Genomic DNA, 16,811 nt, shown 5'->3' with positions numbered 1-16,811 from the left:
TGGAACGCAGCATGAGAGTTCCTTCACTGGAACTCTAGGCCAGCCTCTGAAAAACAACCCCATACCATTATCCCCCCTCCACCAAACTATACAGTTGGCAAAACGCAGTCTGGCAGGTAACGTTCTCCTGGCATCTGCCAAACTGACTCGTCCATCAAACTGTCAGGCAGTGAAGCGTGATACGTCACTCCACAGAACACGTTTCCACACTGGCAGCATGCTTTACACCACGCTATCTAATGCTCGGCATCACACTTAGTAATGTGATGCTTGCATGCAGCTGCTCCACCATGGAAGCCTTTCCATGAAACTGCCAGTGTACAGTTTTTGTGCTGGGGTTAAAGCCAGAGGGAGTATGACACTCTGCAGTTACTGAGTTAACAGAGCTCTGTTACTTTATGTGGTCTGTCGCTTCATGGCTGAGATTCTGTTGTTCCTAAATGTTTTTACTTTGAAATAGTACCACTTGCATGGCTATGTGCTTGATTTTACAGTATATACTTGTGGCAATGGGTTTTAATGAAATGATTCAATGATTAAGAGTTATGTCCCTATACTTTCGTCCATATAGTGTAAATATTTGTAACAATACAAACATTGACTGACTTTTTATATAATATATAATTTTTTTCCCTGCCCTTTTTCTTTGCTTCTGTTACAAAAAGTGTGCCAAAAATATATAATATAGTGTAAATGTAATATAATGTGATGTGTGTATATTATATGTATCCATTTTCAGGTATTTCTCTGCTCTTGCTATATAATAAAAATATTACAGATACACAATATATCATGTAAACATATCTGTATCCGCTGATATTTGCTAAGATATCCATTTCAGTCTGATGTGTCAGTTTAGCCTAATTATCGCTGGCTGGTATTTAAACTTTATCGCTATTAAAAAATTGCACCAAAGCTAAAGATATATTGAAATAATGTAGATTATTGCATTGGATGATAAGGCATTTTCTGTAGTGGAGGATCAGGGATTTCGTCGGCTTAGTCACTTGGAAGCGGGATATTTGCCACGCGGTCTGAAAATGGACTAAAAACTGGACATTGCATTTTATTTTACAATAGGGAACATCTCATAAAATACCAGATAGGTGGCAACTCGACTTTGAAAAGGTCTCAAAGTACCAGGCTGTGGGATGGTTTTATACAGCCCATGATGTTTTAAACTCTTTATTAAGCCAACAGATTGATCTTTTGTTTTCCACAGAATATGAAAAACGATATAACACTATTCTCTTTAGTTTCACTGCTAGTTTTACAGCCCCTGCTTTAATTCTTAATTATAAAATTGTGACTTGTCTCTGTTCCTTGTAGAGCAGGAAAACCTTATGTCGTCAGAATGACAAATGAGCTATAAACTTAAAAAAAAAAAAATGTTTTAGAAATGACCAATTCTGCTGAGATGGGTCTCAGTACTGGTGACTGAGACCTGATATTAGTGATTTCTGTCACCTAGAAAAATAATTGTCTGCTCTTTCCATGTTCTCAAATCAGCTGTGTCTTGGAAATGCGGATCCCGTGTTTGCTAAGATGGAAAAGTGTGAGATCTGCTGTGAAGACCTCGCAACCTTTTCCAATTGCTGTGACTGCCTTGTCCTTTAAAGGAAGGTGTAATTATCCTTTGGTTGGTGCCTGCTGCCCGTATCTCTCCAAGGGGAATCGCACATTTGTCTCTGGGGTGGTACTTTTCTGACCTATATCATCTCTGGATGGACTCGTGGGAGACAGTTTTGTAATTTCACAGTAGATGAGGCAAATCCTGTACTTCTCATTAGAATAATGTCAAAGGGAGCAAGAGGCTTGATATAGAGATATGTTAAATCAGATGGACACATTCCTTTTGATTGCCACCTTCCTCATAGAAACCAAGGTGACTTGTTGAGTATTCCCATTGCCTCTCACCTCCAAGATCCGGGGTTTGAATTCTGCCTTTGCTCCGAGTGTGTAGTTTGCATATCCTCACTGTGGATTATGGGATCCTTCCTCTTATCATGGCTCAGAGACATGCATATAGGCCAATGCCATCTCTGTCTTGCCTGGAGTGTGGAATGGTGTGTGTTTGTTGTGTGTACACCCTGTGATGAAATGGTACTCAAGGATCGTGCTGTAATAGGTTCTGTAGCTTCCTCAAGAAAACCTATAACAAAAGCTAGTTTATGCGTCTGGTTGTCTAAGGAGTTTTTAATGTGTGGTATCTTGTTTGATTAAACTCCAGTATTAATGTGCTGTTTTCAAAGTCTGAACGAGGAGTAGTGTTGCCGGTCTACTGGTGCTGCCTTAATGTGGTAGGAGGAACATTAGCCTGAAGCCATCTTCTTCGTATAGTTTCCGTGCTTGGAATTAATGATTCCATTTTAGCCCCCCCTTACTGAGGTTGCACACAAGTCATTCCAACAGCTGTGATTTTTATATTAAGCTTCCAGCTGATGAAAAACGATTGGTGGAGGTGGGGGTGGGGTGGGAGTGAGGTAGCTGATGTTTTCTGATGTTTTTCAGATGGTTGTTGTCTCGGATGACGTCCGTGAGTATGCGGTGGCCCTCAAAGACACAGAGGAGAAAATAGCTCGCTGCCCAAGCAAGGTAAGGAAAGCCAAGAAGGACAAAGTCTATCCTGAACTGCTCTCACACCCCCCCCCCCTCCCCAATCCATGTAAAACCTAAGGCTGTTAGCGCGTCTATTTCAGGCCTTGTCGGCAGGTTTGATGATGCACTTAAATTACCGGCCTTGCTTCTACAGAGGTCAGACATCTTAGAGGAGTTGAAGAAGAGCCAGAAGGTCTTCTTAGAGAAGCTGAACCACCTGAGCCGGAGACTTGCTTGGATCAATGCCACCATTTACTCCAAGGTATGTCACTGTCCAGTCTTAGGTTTGGAACAGGAGGATGTGGAGCATATCTTGGTGCCCCACAAAAGCTTCTCCTTGCCAGAGTTAAGAAAGTCCAACAGTCTCCCTGCCAAAGTCAACAAAATCCAAAGCATCTCCCTGCCAAAGTCAATGAAATTCAGGGCTTGTCCCTTCCAAAGTCAACACAATCCAAAGCAGTTCTTGCCAGGTTAAAAAAAGCCCAAATGTCCCCAATCTCACTCAGAAATGAGGCCACCTGTGTATCAGAAACTCTGCTTTTCATAGTTACATGTATTGCATTCTCAAAAATAGGCTTTGTTGTAACTGCAAATAAACGTAGCTTTTTGTCTGACAACACACTATGGTGATCGAACAGCTTGCGTGTAAAGCATCTTGCTTACTGCTCCTGTTTTCTGTTGTTCTTGAGTTAAGTGGATCTGCTCCTGATCACGCATCCTGCACTATTTGAATGCTATACGCTGACACCCCTTTCTGGTGCACTTTTCAGGAGAAGATGCTGGACATCTACTGGCTCCTGAGGGTCTGCATCCGGACCACTGAGCATGCGGACAACACTGGTTCCCTCTTCGCCTTCACCCCCGAGTTCTACCTCAACGTGGCTATGAATAGCTACAGCGCTCTCAAAAACTACTTCAGCCCATTCAACAGCATGGAGGACCTGCCAGGTAACTTAATTTGTCCCGCAAGTCGAAGAAATATTCTCCTCTTCAGATTCATTGTTTGGATGCTTTTTGGGAAGAAAGGTAGCTAAATCTAAATGGTGGCTGCTTTTTTTATTGGGTGTGTTAAAATTTTGATCTTAAACTGGTCTTATCTACATAAATATTTTACTCAACTAGATGTATCACCTTGCTCAAAGGTGATACAAGAGTGTTTGTAAGGATTAAATTGGCAGCTAACATGTTGAATTTGAATGCCATTGCCTTGCTTGTTCTCTTGTTGCAGATGTAATATAATTATGTCTCAATTGTGGTGGTGTTCTGGATAAAGACCCATGTTCTCATTGAAGGTTGATATAAAGAGCGCATGGTGGACTTTCTAATAAATTCCTCCCTGTCCTCTAGGGTACGAGGACACCCTGACGCAGCTCGCTGCCATACTGGCCAAGCACTTTGCAGACTCTCGCATCGTGGGCACAGGTAAGGGGCGGCCATCGCCGAAGATGTAAGACCCGTTAGCCGAATTAGCTTCTATTCCTCAGATTTGGCAGTAAGCCGACCAGCAGACCACGGCTATGATGCAGAAACAGGCATATTACGTAGCTTAGCACTATTCAGTGAAGAGCTACTGTAGGTTATTGTATTCCAATACAACTGTAAGTGATTCATATGATATGAATTGTCCTGCCTTGAGTTCCAGCTAACATTCTTGGCTGTTATGCATGAAACTTTGCCTGTCGCTCTCAGTCCTTAATACTTTATGTATTTCTATTACCTGCAGGGAAAAAGGGAAAATAATTTAAATCCTGCCGCGAAATGCAGCAGTAATCCGTTAGAAACTAATTTAATGGCAAATGATAACTTAATATAGCCTTGAAATTTTCCATTCAAGATCCAGGTTAATTTATTTTTCTGTGTAACTGTCTAATTATGCCACCCTCCCAAGATGTAGCCAAAGTATCATCATGGGATTTATATCTCTCCCAAGATTAAGTTTTACTATACAGTAATTCATAGCTTTCTTTTATGGGAAAATATTGTTTTTTTTTTTTTTGTAGTGTTATTCCTGAAAAGAGAAAATCTGAGAGGTTTCTTATTTTTCCCTGAGATAAATGCAAGTGTAGCTGTGTGACAATGATTTTAAAAAATTCCTTTAAAACCCTTGAATCATCTCCCTGTTGTGCTTTATGTAAGTTATTGTATCATTTTCATCGGTTGTCTTTGTTTTTTATGCTTATATAATGAGATCGTGTGTCATTCTTTCTTAGTGACATTGTCTCATTTTTATGCGACTGTCATCCAAGGCCTGCATTTTGCAGGAGATCAGATGCTGGTACGCGCTCACACGCGAACGCGAACAAGTCCTGGCATTTCTGTTTGTGTGGGGGCTCCTCGGGGTCGCTCAGCCTCTCATTTCCACCTCCACGCCAGCCAAACCGATAAATTTTTTTAAAAGGACGACGAAAAAGTTGAAGTCGTGCCAGTGCTTTTTCTGTCGTCACCGCAAAAGAGCAAAATCTGTTCACACAAATGGAAAAAGAGATCAGACTGCAGTTCTGAGTTTTTTTTGTGAGTGGCTGTATTTTATATATGATAATAGCAGGACCGGGACAAATCTACTAAACCTCAGACACTGGACACACAACGTTGTTGTAGGTAATTTTTCATTTACTGCTTTCTGTGATTCGGAACGTTTCAGCCACTGTGTGCTTTGTGTTCCAGACATCAAAGACTCCCTCATGCAGGCCCTCGCTAGTTATGTGTGTTACCCACAATCCCTCAGGGCAGTGGAGAGGATCCCAGAGGAGCAGTGAGTAACTTAATAAAGGTCTTTAAGGTGGACCAGAAATAGAATATGTGTGTGATATCTCTTTAGACTAAGCCCTATGACTTATTTTGTTTGGATGGGACATTTTGAAATGTAAATACTTCTGTCATCACTTCTTAAAATGATAGATTGTTTACCTGTCTGTGTTTAAATTCCTCTGCATCTGAGATGGAGATTATTTTTGCGATGGGCAAATTTGAAGTCCTGCCGGGTGCATAAAAACAACAAAGATGCGGGACTTAAAAATTCACACAAAAAAGGAAGCCACTTGACATATGGAAACTCGAGATACTTGGTATTCTCCCGGACATGGTGCTGCCCAGCTAATGCTGTGTGCATTATCGCAGCTAAATTAGATAAGCAGTGGAAATGGATGGATTGATGGGTGCAAATGTCCACCAGCATTGGGATGTTTCAATATTGAGTCTGTAGATACAGGGCAGTGATACCTCATATTAGCGTAGCGCTCACGCTTTTCCACGTCCGCTGTAGAGCGGCAGGCTATGCTTTTGCTGCCTGCCATGTGCACACGTGTGTAATAATTCGAACCTCTGCCCCAGGCGCATGGATATGATGAGGAACCTGCTGGCCCCCTACGAGCAGCGGCCCTGGGCCCAGACCAACTGGATCCTGGTGCGGCTGTGGAGGGTGAGGGCCACTTCCTGTTTCTCCCTCCCCCCCTCCCTCACTCCAACATGGCCGCCAGCACTGTGGCGTCTCGCCTCTCTGTAGTTGCCCGGGCTGCCGACCGTCTAGGTTGCATGCCTCTGAAAGCTCGCCGGGTGATGCAACGTGAAACCTCCCTTTCTGGCATTCCTCCTTTTATCGATTTCTTTCCAAAAGTAATCTAACGATTTTTTTATAAGTGTTGTGGCGCCTATTCAAGGTGATTATAATGCCTTTCTAGCTAATGGAAGTGGGAATTTTTACTGTACAGCAGGTATTATGTGTTCCGCTGCTTTTAGCAGCTTTTAATGGGGCATGCCATGCATTTGTTTGTGTATATTTTCATCGTTATTATGCCGTTTGATTTAGGGATGGTATTCCTTGTGTGGCGGATTGTAACACGATATCTGATGTGAATTTGGATAGTATCAGATGCTGGGGATATTGCCTTGCTCTCACTGCCTCTGTTGTCTGATTGCTTGTGTCTCCAGTGTTTCTGTGTTGGTGTCTATGGCTGCATTTGCCTTGTTCATTCCCCCCTAGTCAGTCACCCTTCTCTCCTCCCAGGGTTGTGGCTTTGGGTACAGGTACACGCGACTGCCGCACTTGCTGAAGACCAAACCAGAAGATGCCAACCTCCCCAGCCTGCAGAGTGAGTCTCCTCCCCCTCACATGACTCTGCCTCCCCACCCATCTGATTCGTTGACTGTCTTTCTTGGTGAATGAACCCAATAGTGTTTCTTTAACTTGCATGTAAATGGCACTGGTTTGTAACCATGAGTGACACATGGAAAGTTTCTGGTCTGTGACCAAAAGAGGAGATTTTCAGACAGACAGAGAGGGTTTGTGTAGCCCTTAAAATGTCAGAATACACCAGAGAAGGTCAATGTTGAGATGGTAATGCGATGCTTTTGAAATTTATATTTAAAATGAACACAAATCTCCAATCTCTTTGCCGTCCTGAAAGTTGAAGTTTGTGTGGAAAATATGGAAGTCTCATTTTCAAACAAGTGTAAGTTCTGTCAGATGTAAGAGCTCGGCGGATTTATGAAGGCGAGGCGACGTCTGTAGGTGGGGGCCGGTATTCGTGAGGCTACATTGAGCTTCTGTGATATTCTGGCAAAAGCATGAATCAGAACGAACATCTTCAGGCACCTCTGCCACCTGTCTGATATGTTCTTGGTGTTTCTAACACGTCCTCTTATGGAAACTGGGGCTGCTGCTTATCGTCTGAAATATTTCGCTTCTGTAGCTAGGAGGTCATTGCTCTTGCATACACCCTACAAGGGTATGATTTTAAAAAGAACAAACAATATATGTAAATTAAGCTGTGTGGAATGAAGTAATACTTAGAAGTATGTTGGGAGATCTGGGCAGAAATAGAACTGTGTGTGTGTGTGTGTGTGTGTGTGTGTGTGTGTGTGTTTTCCTGTAATTTTTGCGAGTCCTGTACACTGACACATGGGGCAGTGTGGTCTTTAGCTGGGTGGTGTGTGGCTCAGTGACTTAGGTCTGTCTGAATGGCTGTCTGACCCTGTGCTCAGACCCAAAGCGGTGCTCTCGCTAAGTGTGTCATTGTCTCAAAGGAGAGCAAGATGGGATATATACTGTATGAAAACTAAAGAATTCTGATTTACCTGTACTTGGCAGATAAAGCATCATTTCAAGGCTTTTCAAAGGCAGTTTCCTGCTTGGTGTTCGTGGTCTTCTTGGGTCCAGCTTGGCAGCGATGATCAGGCTTCTTGCATGTCACTGGGTTTCCTTATATCGAGAATCGGTCACGCTTCTGCACCCCATAACGAGATTATGGATTCCATGAAGGACCCTGCCCTTGGTGTGACCTCATTCGCATGCGACAAAGTAACGACGCTCCGGCTCTTCCCTTTAGGCCCGGATACATGCATTTTCTCGGCCGCAGGAAATGCCGCTTCTCCCTGCGACCTGGCCATCCTGTCGCATTTTGAAGATGCCCGGGTCATTCCCTCTCTCTCATAGCCAGTTCACATCCCTGAGCGGACTTGTTGCCCTCAGACCTTCGATTGAATTATTCCTTTTAAGTACAGCCTCAATTGTGTTTCATATTAATCACGATCAATCCGAGAGTATGACCGCAGGATTGTGGTGACATTTATCAGAGATTATATGGTTAAAAACATGATGACGGGTCATTCATCATTTTTGTGTGTCTGTGATATGTACCTTTTCATTCTTATTGTTTTAAGTCTTCTTTATCATGTTACAGATTTGTCACAGTAATTTAATATTGCTGTCATATTTTGTGTTTTCAGTCACTTTATTTTATAAAGTATATTTTATATATTTTTTATGTCCTTTGCTTGCCTTCCAGGAGATTTGTCTGTTGCTAGTTTTCAAAGTAAGTTTTTACCCCAATATTACACCGTTTTTTTACTCTGTGCTTTTGATTCCACCCTAGTCTAGGTTTAATCTGAGTCCTTCCCAGTTCCTCTCATTACCTCCCTTTGTAGAATTTTCATTATTATATTATGTGCAAAAATAACATCAAAAGTAAAATGAAGGTGAAAACGGCCAAGCGGAAGAAGCTTGCATTGGTCTCTTGTCTTGAATTGCCCCACAGCTTTAAATTTGCATTGTTTATTATTTAATCTGTTTTAACCAGTCAGCCGCTTTTGGGGTAGTCCGACATGCCTTGACATTTTTATATGTATCACCTATCAAAAAAGACATTTACCCCAAAGTGCTGCATATGCACAAACTCAGCAGCAATAATCTGAGACCATTTAGAATGACATTAATCTTTTTTGTTTAAATGAACTGTAAACATATATTTTTCAAAAACCGATTTCCAGATGTGCTGAGATATTGTAAAAAAAAATACATTATAAACAGTTCTGGTTCTGGGCCCCAGCCCGCCCCGCAAATAAAGTGACAATTTCTTTACCCGCCCCAACCCGACCCGCGGCGTCCGCGGGTTACGAGACGACCCGCGCATCACTACTGCTTGGCACTTTCGTGACTTGTCACGTGACGTAACCTTATCAAAGAACTTAATAAAATATGAAAATAGATATTCCCAAATATTTAATATAGGCTATAGGGAATTGCACGCAACATACATGGATTTTTTATTTAATTTTGTTTTTAATGACCCGCCCCAACCCGCCCCGCAAATAAAGTGACAATTTCTTTACCCGCCCCAACCCAACCCGCGGGTTACGAGACGACCCGCGCATCACTAGTGTTGGCTACACATAGATGATTGAAACATTCAAAAATTTTATGTGGTTTGATTCTTAAAGTGTCAGAACTTTAGAGTGACATTTTTTTTCTAAAGTCAGTGGCCTACACAATGAATATTGATGAGGTAGGTGTCACTACCCCTGTAATGGTTTGCAGACTGATGCTCCACTGACAATATGCACTGTCATTTTTACTGCCCAGTTTGGAAAGTCAGTGTGAATTGTAAGAAAAGAAGAGACAATAAAACCTTTTTGCATTTTATAACGTGCAATGGATTAAACGCTGATGAATAAACAGTGCAATCACATTATATTACTAAAATAATACAGAACAGTCACTGAATAATAGAACAATAATTTGTCTGTCTTGATCAGGATGCCAAGCTTCAAAACAGTTTGTTTGGTATATATATATATATAGAGCCAAAAGTTTTGGGACATCCCTCCAAATCACTCAATCCAATGATCCAGTGATTCCAATCACTTCCATAGCAACAGGTGTATAAAATGAAGCACCTTGGAATGCAGACTGCTTCTACAAACATTTTTCAGAGAATGGGTTGTTCTCAGGAGCTCAGTGAATTCAAGTGTGGTACCAGTAGGATGCCACCTATGCAATAAGTCCATTTGTGAAATTTCCTCACTACTAAGTATTCCAGGGTCAACTTGTGAGTGAGGACAACGTGTGCTGCAGTGCACAGTGTGCAGAAGTCACCAACTGTCTCCAGAGTCAATAGCTAAAGACCTCCAAAATTCGTAGGGCCTTCAAATTAGCTCAAAAACAGTGTGTAGAGAACTGCATGTAATGGGTTTCCATGGCTGCATCCAAGCCTCACATCACCAACTGCAATGCAAAGCGTTGGATGCAGTGGTGTAAAACACACCGCCTCTGGACTCTAGAGCAGTGGAGACCTGTTCTCTGGATTGACAAATCACGCATCTCTGGGGTTGTTTTTCAGGGGTTGGGCTTGGCTCCTTAGCTCCAGTGAAAGGAACTCTTAATGCTGCAGGATTCAAAGCCATTTTGGACAATTCCATGCTCACAACTTTGTGGGAATAGTTTGGGGATGGCCCCTTCCTGTTCCAACATGACTGCACACCAATGTGCAAAGCAAGGTCCATAAGGACATGGATGAGTGAGTCTGGTGTGGAGGAACTTGACTGGCCTGCTCAGAGGCTTGACCTCAACCTGACCGAACACCTTTGGGATGAATTAGAGTGGGGACTGCGAGCCAGGCCTTCTCATCCAACATCAGTGCCTGACCTCACAAATGCTCTCCTGGAAGAATGGTCAAAAATTCCCATAAACACACTAAACCTTGTGGACAGCCTTCCTAGAATAGTTGGGCTTGGTCTGCAAGGGTGTCTACTGGGGACGTCTGTCTATGTGCCGAACACTTGATTTTCCTCAAACTGAAAGCCAAATGAGCGCCGAAACTAGAACTTCCTAGAATGTCCTCGTCTCTGGGCGCCACTTGTATTTATTTAGCTTTCCGCTCATTGCACTTTTGCTTATGAATTGTTGTTAATGTATTCTTTGGGTAAATCGCCGGCGGATGCAGTGGGGCGCATCGCTGCCGCTAACAGTGTTAGAAGATAAGATGCATAACGCTCACTCAGACAGTGTAATAGTATCGTATATAAGGTTTGATTGCTTTTATCCCGCTAATGGCTCTATAGGTATGCTCCACGGATGGGTAGATGTGAGTCTTTGCCGATTTAATTGCAGACTCCACGTTACGTGTCTTTGAGAGTGAGATTTTTTTGTTCTAGGTTCTAGGGGGAGATTTCTCTTCCAGTATAATTTCTCAAACTACCCCACATTGTTGACGGCTGAAGCCCACAGCCATCACTAACAGGTCCTCTGTGGCATCTGCTCGCATGATATTCTGCCCAGAAATTTCCCTCTTTTATTATTTAATGTTTAGCGTAGAATTGATTGGCATGCGTCATGGAAGAAACTGATTTGCTGATTTCTTCATGCAATGTTTTTTTTTATTTCTGGGCCTGGTCAAATGTTTACTGTTTAATTATAAAATCAAAGTGGAATTATTCACCTTTCTGGGGGCTCTTGAAACACCATGATAGCAAGCAGTGAATGCGGGCTCTCCGCAGGAGTCCCAGAGAACAAATGGATTAAGTACTTTGGTTGCCCTGTCATCTGGGGGATGTCCTCCAGACTCTCTTCAGTCTCTTGTCTCTCCTCCACAGCCTGCATCTAAGTCTTTGTGGGTCCCTCAAGGCTGCCGCTCATTTAGAAAATTGTTTAGTGGCCAATTAAACTGAAAAGGTTATTTCTGCTTTAAGGGCAGATACTGCTTTGATATGCAATCTACAGAGGTTTTTTTGGGTTGGGGGGCAGGGTGGGTGGGTATCTGAAGCTCATGATGCATAGATGCTTTCGGTCGGCGCAGTGCGGAATGCCGAATTAGGCCCACAAGCCCCTGTTAGCAACATGTAGCTACTCTAATGGCCGGAGATGGGCTCTGTAATGGAAGGCAATAGCCACAATCATCTTGGCAGATAGCGGCGGTTATTATAGGACAGTGCCAGTGGCAGTAATGGTGGCTGCAGTGATTGCAAGGGGCCCTCGTGAGAATTGAGGGACAGGGCCTTCCTGGCAGATGGCTGTAATTATCAGAGGCGGCCGTTTTAGGTCTAAGGTGACCGCTGATGGGGAGACTTCACTTCTACCCCCTCAGAGACTGAGCTGGTTAATAGCCTGATACTTTTGTTTCCATGTTCCTTCAACCGGTGGTTCTCAGATGGTTTAGCCTCAGGACCCTTAGCCATAAGCAAAATTTTTGAACCAAATTTACTTCACAACAAATAGTGTAATTATAGTTCTGAGGGGTGACGACTCGCTAGAAATGGTCCTGTGACCGACTTTTGGAACACGACCCATTGGTTGAGAAAACAGTGACTAATTACCATATGATCCTTTGCTGTAGGTTGTCATTCCGTCCTGTTTGTTGTAGCGTCAGTGGTGGCTTTCAGCTCCTCTGTTTTGTCCAGTCATCTCGAACCCAAACTCGACAAAGATGCTGACCTCTGATTGGATGGTAGTTGAACTAACGCATGTTCCACTCCTTGATTGGCTGCAGAGCCCTGCCCGTCCCTTCTGCTCCAGAAGCACATGGCCGAGCTCCTCAGCCTCGATAAGGACATGGCGGCTAGCTTCCTGAACAGCGTGCTCAATCAGCTCAACTGGGCCTTCTCGGAGTTCATCGGCATGATTCAGGAGGTAAGTCGGCCAGTAGGGGGTAATGTTGAGGGAGGTTAGGCTTTTCAAATCAGGTATGTATAGGGCAGAGCGATTCTCGAGGACCTTGCAGTTTTAACTATGTTTAAAAGATTCTTTTTGTTTTGCATTAAAGATAGTTGATGAGTGGTTTCTTCTGACAGGCTTGTATTCCGTATGTCTAAGTCATTAAATAAAGCCCATTGCTGTTTAACTCGGATGCCTCTGCCTGTCCCACTTTCCCTCTGTGGTATGTTTTTAGGTGAGTGCAGGGTGTTTTTCAGGAGCTCATTGTTTTGATTTTTTTTCAAATTTAATGGAATGATTGTGGATGCAAGAGGGGTAGAAATTATAGTAATGAAAATAGGTGCTGTGTGTCTGTCACATCTGCATTTTATCAGGTGTGTGCATGAACCCGTGTGTGTGTGTGTGTGTGTGTGTGTGTGTGTGTGTGGCCAGGAGGCACTGGGCAGTAGGCTGATGCATCTTGTCTGATCTCCTGTGGGTGGTAGTGGCACCTAACTAACCCCCCGCCGTCCTCCGCCGAGCAAAAGCTGAACCTGGCCAACAGGCCCGATTTGTTCCCACAAGGTTCTGTGGCCTCATTCTGTCCCTAATTTCATGAGCGGCTCTCTGGGCTCGGGCCGGCTTTAGCATCCCCGCATCCGGCCCGATGGAGAGAGGTGGGATACAGAAACTCAGTTTCTTGGAAAAACTGATCTATTTCAGAAATTCTTTCGAGCCCTTGGGTTTTTTTTAAGGATTTTAAAATATCACCCGGCAGCAATTTCCCGTTTGCACTTTGCCTGAATATACTTTTCCCCATATCTCTTAAAGGTGAGGTTTGTGATATATCTCTCTTTGAAAGTAGCTTACTTGGGGCTGGTGTCGGGTCAAGTGACAATATGCTTTATTGTCATGACATTCATATGCAAGCATACAGTGGCTTGAGATATGGTTTCCCCAGGAGCACAGAGAGACACACAGACAGCAAGTGACAAAGGAAGGATTCAAAATAATTTACAGACTTTGTAAGACATGGGGGGCTTGATTTCAGTGAGTATATATACATACTGGTCATATATATATATTTTATACCCATGACCATGCATAGGTCAAGTGGTATAAAAGATGGATGGATGAATGAATGGATGATAATATATTTATAGTACATTTCTGCCAAGTAGAATTAAAGTGTTGCGGGTTAGGGATTCTGTGCCCATGTCTGGAAGGTACTGGGTTCGAATCCTGAATAATTATATCAGTCACAGGGATGACTAAAACATCTCTTTCTACATGACATGAAATTGTTATCATTTGTTGCCAAATGTTCAGGGTTACTCAAACTGCTGTTTGATTGCCTAGCAGCCCTCTGTCTTTCTGCTTTCTGAAACGTCATAAATGCGGCCGCAGATCCAGCAGGCGGCTGAGCGGCCGGAGAGGAACTTCGTGGACACCCGGCAGCTGAAGGTGTGCGCCACGTGCTTCGACCTATCAGTGAGCCTCCTCCGCGTGCTGGAGATGACGGTGACCTTGGTGCCCGAGATTTTCTTCGACTGGGCCCGCCCCTCGGCTGAGCTGCTCCTCCGCCGATTGGCTCAGGTAAGGGCCCTGGGGGCTTTGGGATTGGCTACTGCCGTGTTTCACGCCAGCCTGACCAGTAAAACTCTGCTGGTGCATGATTCGTCTCCAAACCTTGTTCTCCTAGGTTATCAGTGTTCTGTTACTGGTGAAAAGCTGGCGTTTTTCTTACAAAGGTCAGGGGATTACTGGTAATTATGGCATCTGCATCCAGAAACATCTGTTGAGGGGTGTAGTATTTCGCACCATGAACCTGAGCCATTCCCTCTCTGCCAGTGAAAATGTACGGATGTTCATTTATTTATTGAAGTGATTCTCTGAACATATGGCATGATTGATATTTAAATATGGCATGATTGATATTTCAAGATTAAAACAACACATACGCTCAACGGGTAAAGGCCTCTGTGCCTTTGATCAGAAGGGCGCAGATTCAAATCCCGTCCTCAGGAAAAAAGTTACTTTGCCGTTGGGCCCTTGAGCAAGGCCCTAAGCCAGGTTTCCTTAATTCCACTCCCGAAGGGCCAGAATCCAACTCAGTGTGGATTTCCCTATTCAAACACATCTACTAAACCTGGCAGTTGGATTAAGATGTGTTTGAAGAAGGATTCTGGCCTTCGGGACTGGAATTGGGGAACCCTCCCTTAAACCATCTGAAGTGCCCCTGGGAGGCCTGATAAATGGCTGTGGCTGCACCCAGACCCCAAGCTTCACTGCCACCTGTATGTGTGAGCATGTCTCCATAGACAGCGAGACGGGACATGTGAACAGAAGCTAATCCAAGCATCCCTCCTTCCAATTTGCATAAATGTTCACCCAGGAAGCACAGGGATGCTTGTAAGTCCATTTCTGGAAATCACTTGGTGAAAAAAGTGAATGTCGAGCCAAGATTTTGTAACTGGGCTTCACACTCGTTACATCTGACCGTAATTTCGACCTTGCATAATGTTCCCGCCTATGTTCTTTCCCTGTACCGGTTTAAATGAGGAACATTTTTGTGCATAGGTCTTTAAATATGCTTAACCGTTGTACTCTAGGCAGTTACAATTGAAATTGCCCTTAATGTTGGACACCTGGTCTTCGGTTTTGGCAGCAATAGGGCTGTACAGTGTGCCGTTAGCTGGCAGGGGTGTAAAGGGCTTTTGGAAGGATTCTTTGGCTCTGTCTCTTGATCAGGAGGTCTGCTTTGTCTTAGTCTGGCGGAAGGTGAATCTGCCGTTGGGCGTGGGGGAGGGGGAGTGTAGGAGATCTGCAGGGTGGAAGGCAACTGCTTGTGAGTCGGCACTATATCCTTGTGCCCTGTAGTTACAGCAGAGCCTCAGGTAGGGATACAGGTGCACTGGTGACATCATGGAGACTAGATGGTTCCTCATGGTAATATGCCGTATTCCTTCAACTCAAGAAAACGCTGCTAAAAAGATTAAAGGTTCGTAGCTTCACTCCATCCCTTGCCTGTTTACTTTCTTCGCTCCATGGCTCGATTGGGCCTGGAGACTTCAACTCGTTGTCATCAGTCATTAATGCCAATTAGCGTGGCTATGGTACACCTCTCCATGAAGTTCTCTGACTTCCTTTCCCCCTTCCTCCTCCATCTCTCTGCCTCGTCTGTCTGCCATTCTCTCTTTCACCTTGTGTTCTGGACTGTTGCCTGTCCACATTCCCATTCTGGTACGTTCTTTTGGTTTATAGCAGTCCTGTACTGTTCAAAGTCACCGAGTTCGTCTTCAATTGCCACGTTAGCTTTTAACGCTACCACTGTACCATGGCCAAATGATATTTATAGCCCATGGGAGCACATTTCCATATTTTTTGTTCTCTTCATTATAAGGTTAGGTTTGAATGTCCTGTATCACATTTATCTATAGTATGGAGCCTCATTTATGACCTCTGCTTCTACGTAATTTCGATGTGAATCTCTTGTGTTTACATACCAATGTAACAGCATATCTTTACTGGTGCTATGTCATTTGAAAGTATTTGATGCTTTGTTAAGTAGTAAAGTCATAAAGTTTCAGTTTTAATCAAGAGTCCTTCATCTTTTAATTCTGTTTATCATTCCTGGCAATTGAACAGTGACAGTCATTGGTGTTGCCGGGCAGAATAACACAATGTTGAGTCACCATATTAAATTTTTAAAGCTAAACAGCAGAACGGATTCATATTAATGCGTGACGCAAATGTGAGAAAAATGTGTATCTGCATACAGGGAAAAACATCCAAATTAGGTTAATGAAACAACTTGTTCCATTTTGATTATGCTAATTTGTACCCAGAAGCTAAAACAATAGAGTATACAGTCATTAGCAGATTCTCAGTGGACACCTGCTCTCTAATGAGTACTAATAAAATGATAATATTGCTGTGGTCCCTGCCATCTGATTATGTGGGGGAAGTGTGTGTTTTTTGTCGTGTTTTTAATGTTTTTTCCCGAGCTTCGAGGCTGTCATGAGTGCCCCCGTGTGCAGGGTCATCTTGCTTTCGATCTTCATTTCCATCGTCATTAGTGCGTAACTACAGTCCAAGACCTCGCGAAATTGGATGATGAACTTTGCTGGGGGGAGGGCGTCTGGGGTTCTGGGGCAGCGTGGCGTTTGGACAGCCCGCCGATTCCCCCGTGACGGAGGTCCCCCTCAAGGACGGGCCGCTCCCGGCTGCTGTCAGCCAGGTCTTCGCCGCCCTGAGCGCGTGAGCTCGGAGCTGAGCGTGCATTTATTAATAAAGGGCTGATTAAAGCTCT

At 43.7% G+C, this 16,811-nt stretch overlaps 1 protein-coding gene across 2 annotated transcripts in view; it reads left to right on the top strand.

Moving 5' to 3' along the window:
- rnf123 (ring finger protein 123) overlaps positions 1-16,811 on the top strand; it is a 92,971-nt gene that overhangs the window by 23,483 nt on the left and 52,677 nt on the right. For both annotated transcript variants that reach the window (XM_072715513.1, XM_072715512.1), the window contains exons 25-33: positions 2,512-2,595; positions 2,753-2,860; positions 3,369-3,546; positions 3,946-4,020; positions 5,263-5,350; positions 5,929-6,016; positions 6,602-6,686; positions 12,357-12,496; positions 13,907-14,095. In XM_072715513.1, coding sequence (XP_072571614.1) covers positions 2,512-2,595; positions 2,753-2,860; positions 3,369-3,546; positions 3,946-4,020; positions 5,263-5,350; positions 5,929-6,016; positions 6,602-6,686; positions 12,357-12,496; positions 13,907-14,095 — 1,035 coding nt within the window. The remainder of the gene's footprint in view (positions 1-2,511; positions 2,596-2,752; positions 2,861-3,368; positions 3,547-3,945; positions 4,021-5,262; positions 5,351-5,928; positions 6,017-6,601; positions 6,687-12,356; positions 12,497-13,906; positions 14,096-16,811) is intronic.

This window comes from Paramormyrops kingsleyae, chromosome 8 (assembly GCF_048594095.1).
Source record: "Paramormyrops kingsleyae isolate MSU_618 chromosome 8, PKINGS_0.4, whole genome shotgun sequence".
Lineage (NCBI taxonomy): Eukaryota > Metazoa > Chordata > Actinopteri > Osteoglossiformes > Mormyridae > Paramormyrops > Paramormyrops kingsleyae.
This window is presented reverse-complemented; position numbering and strand designations above follow the sequence as displayed.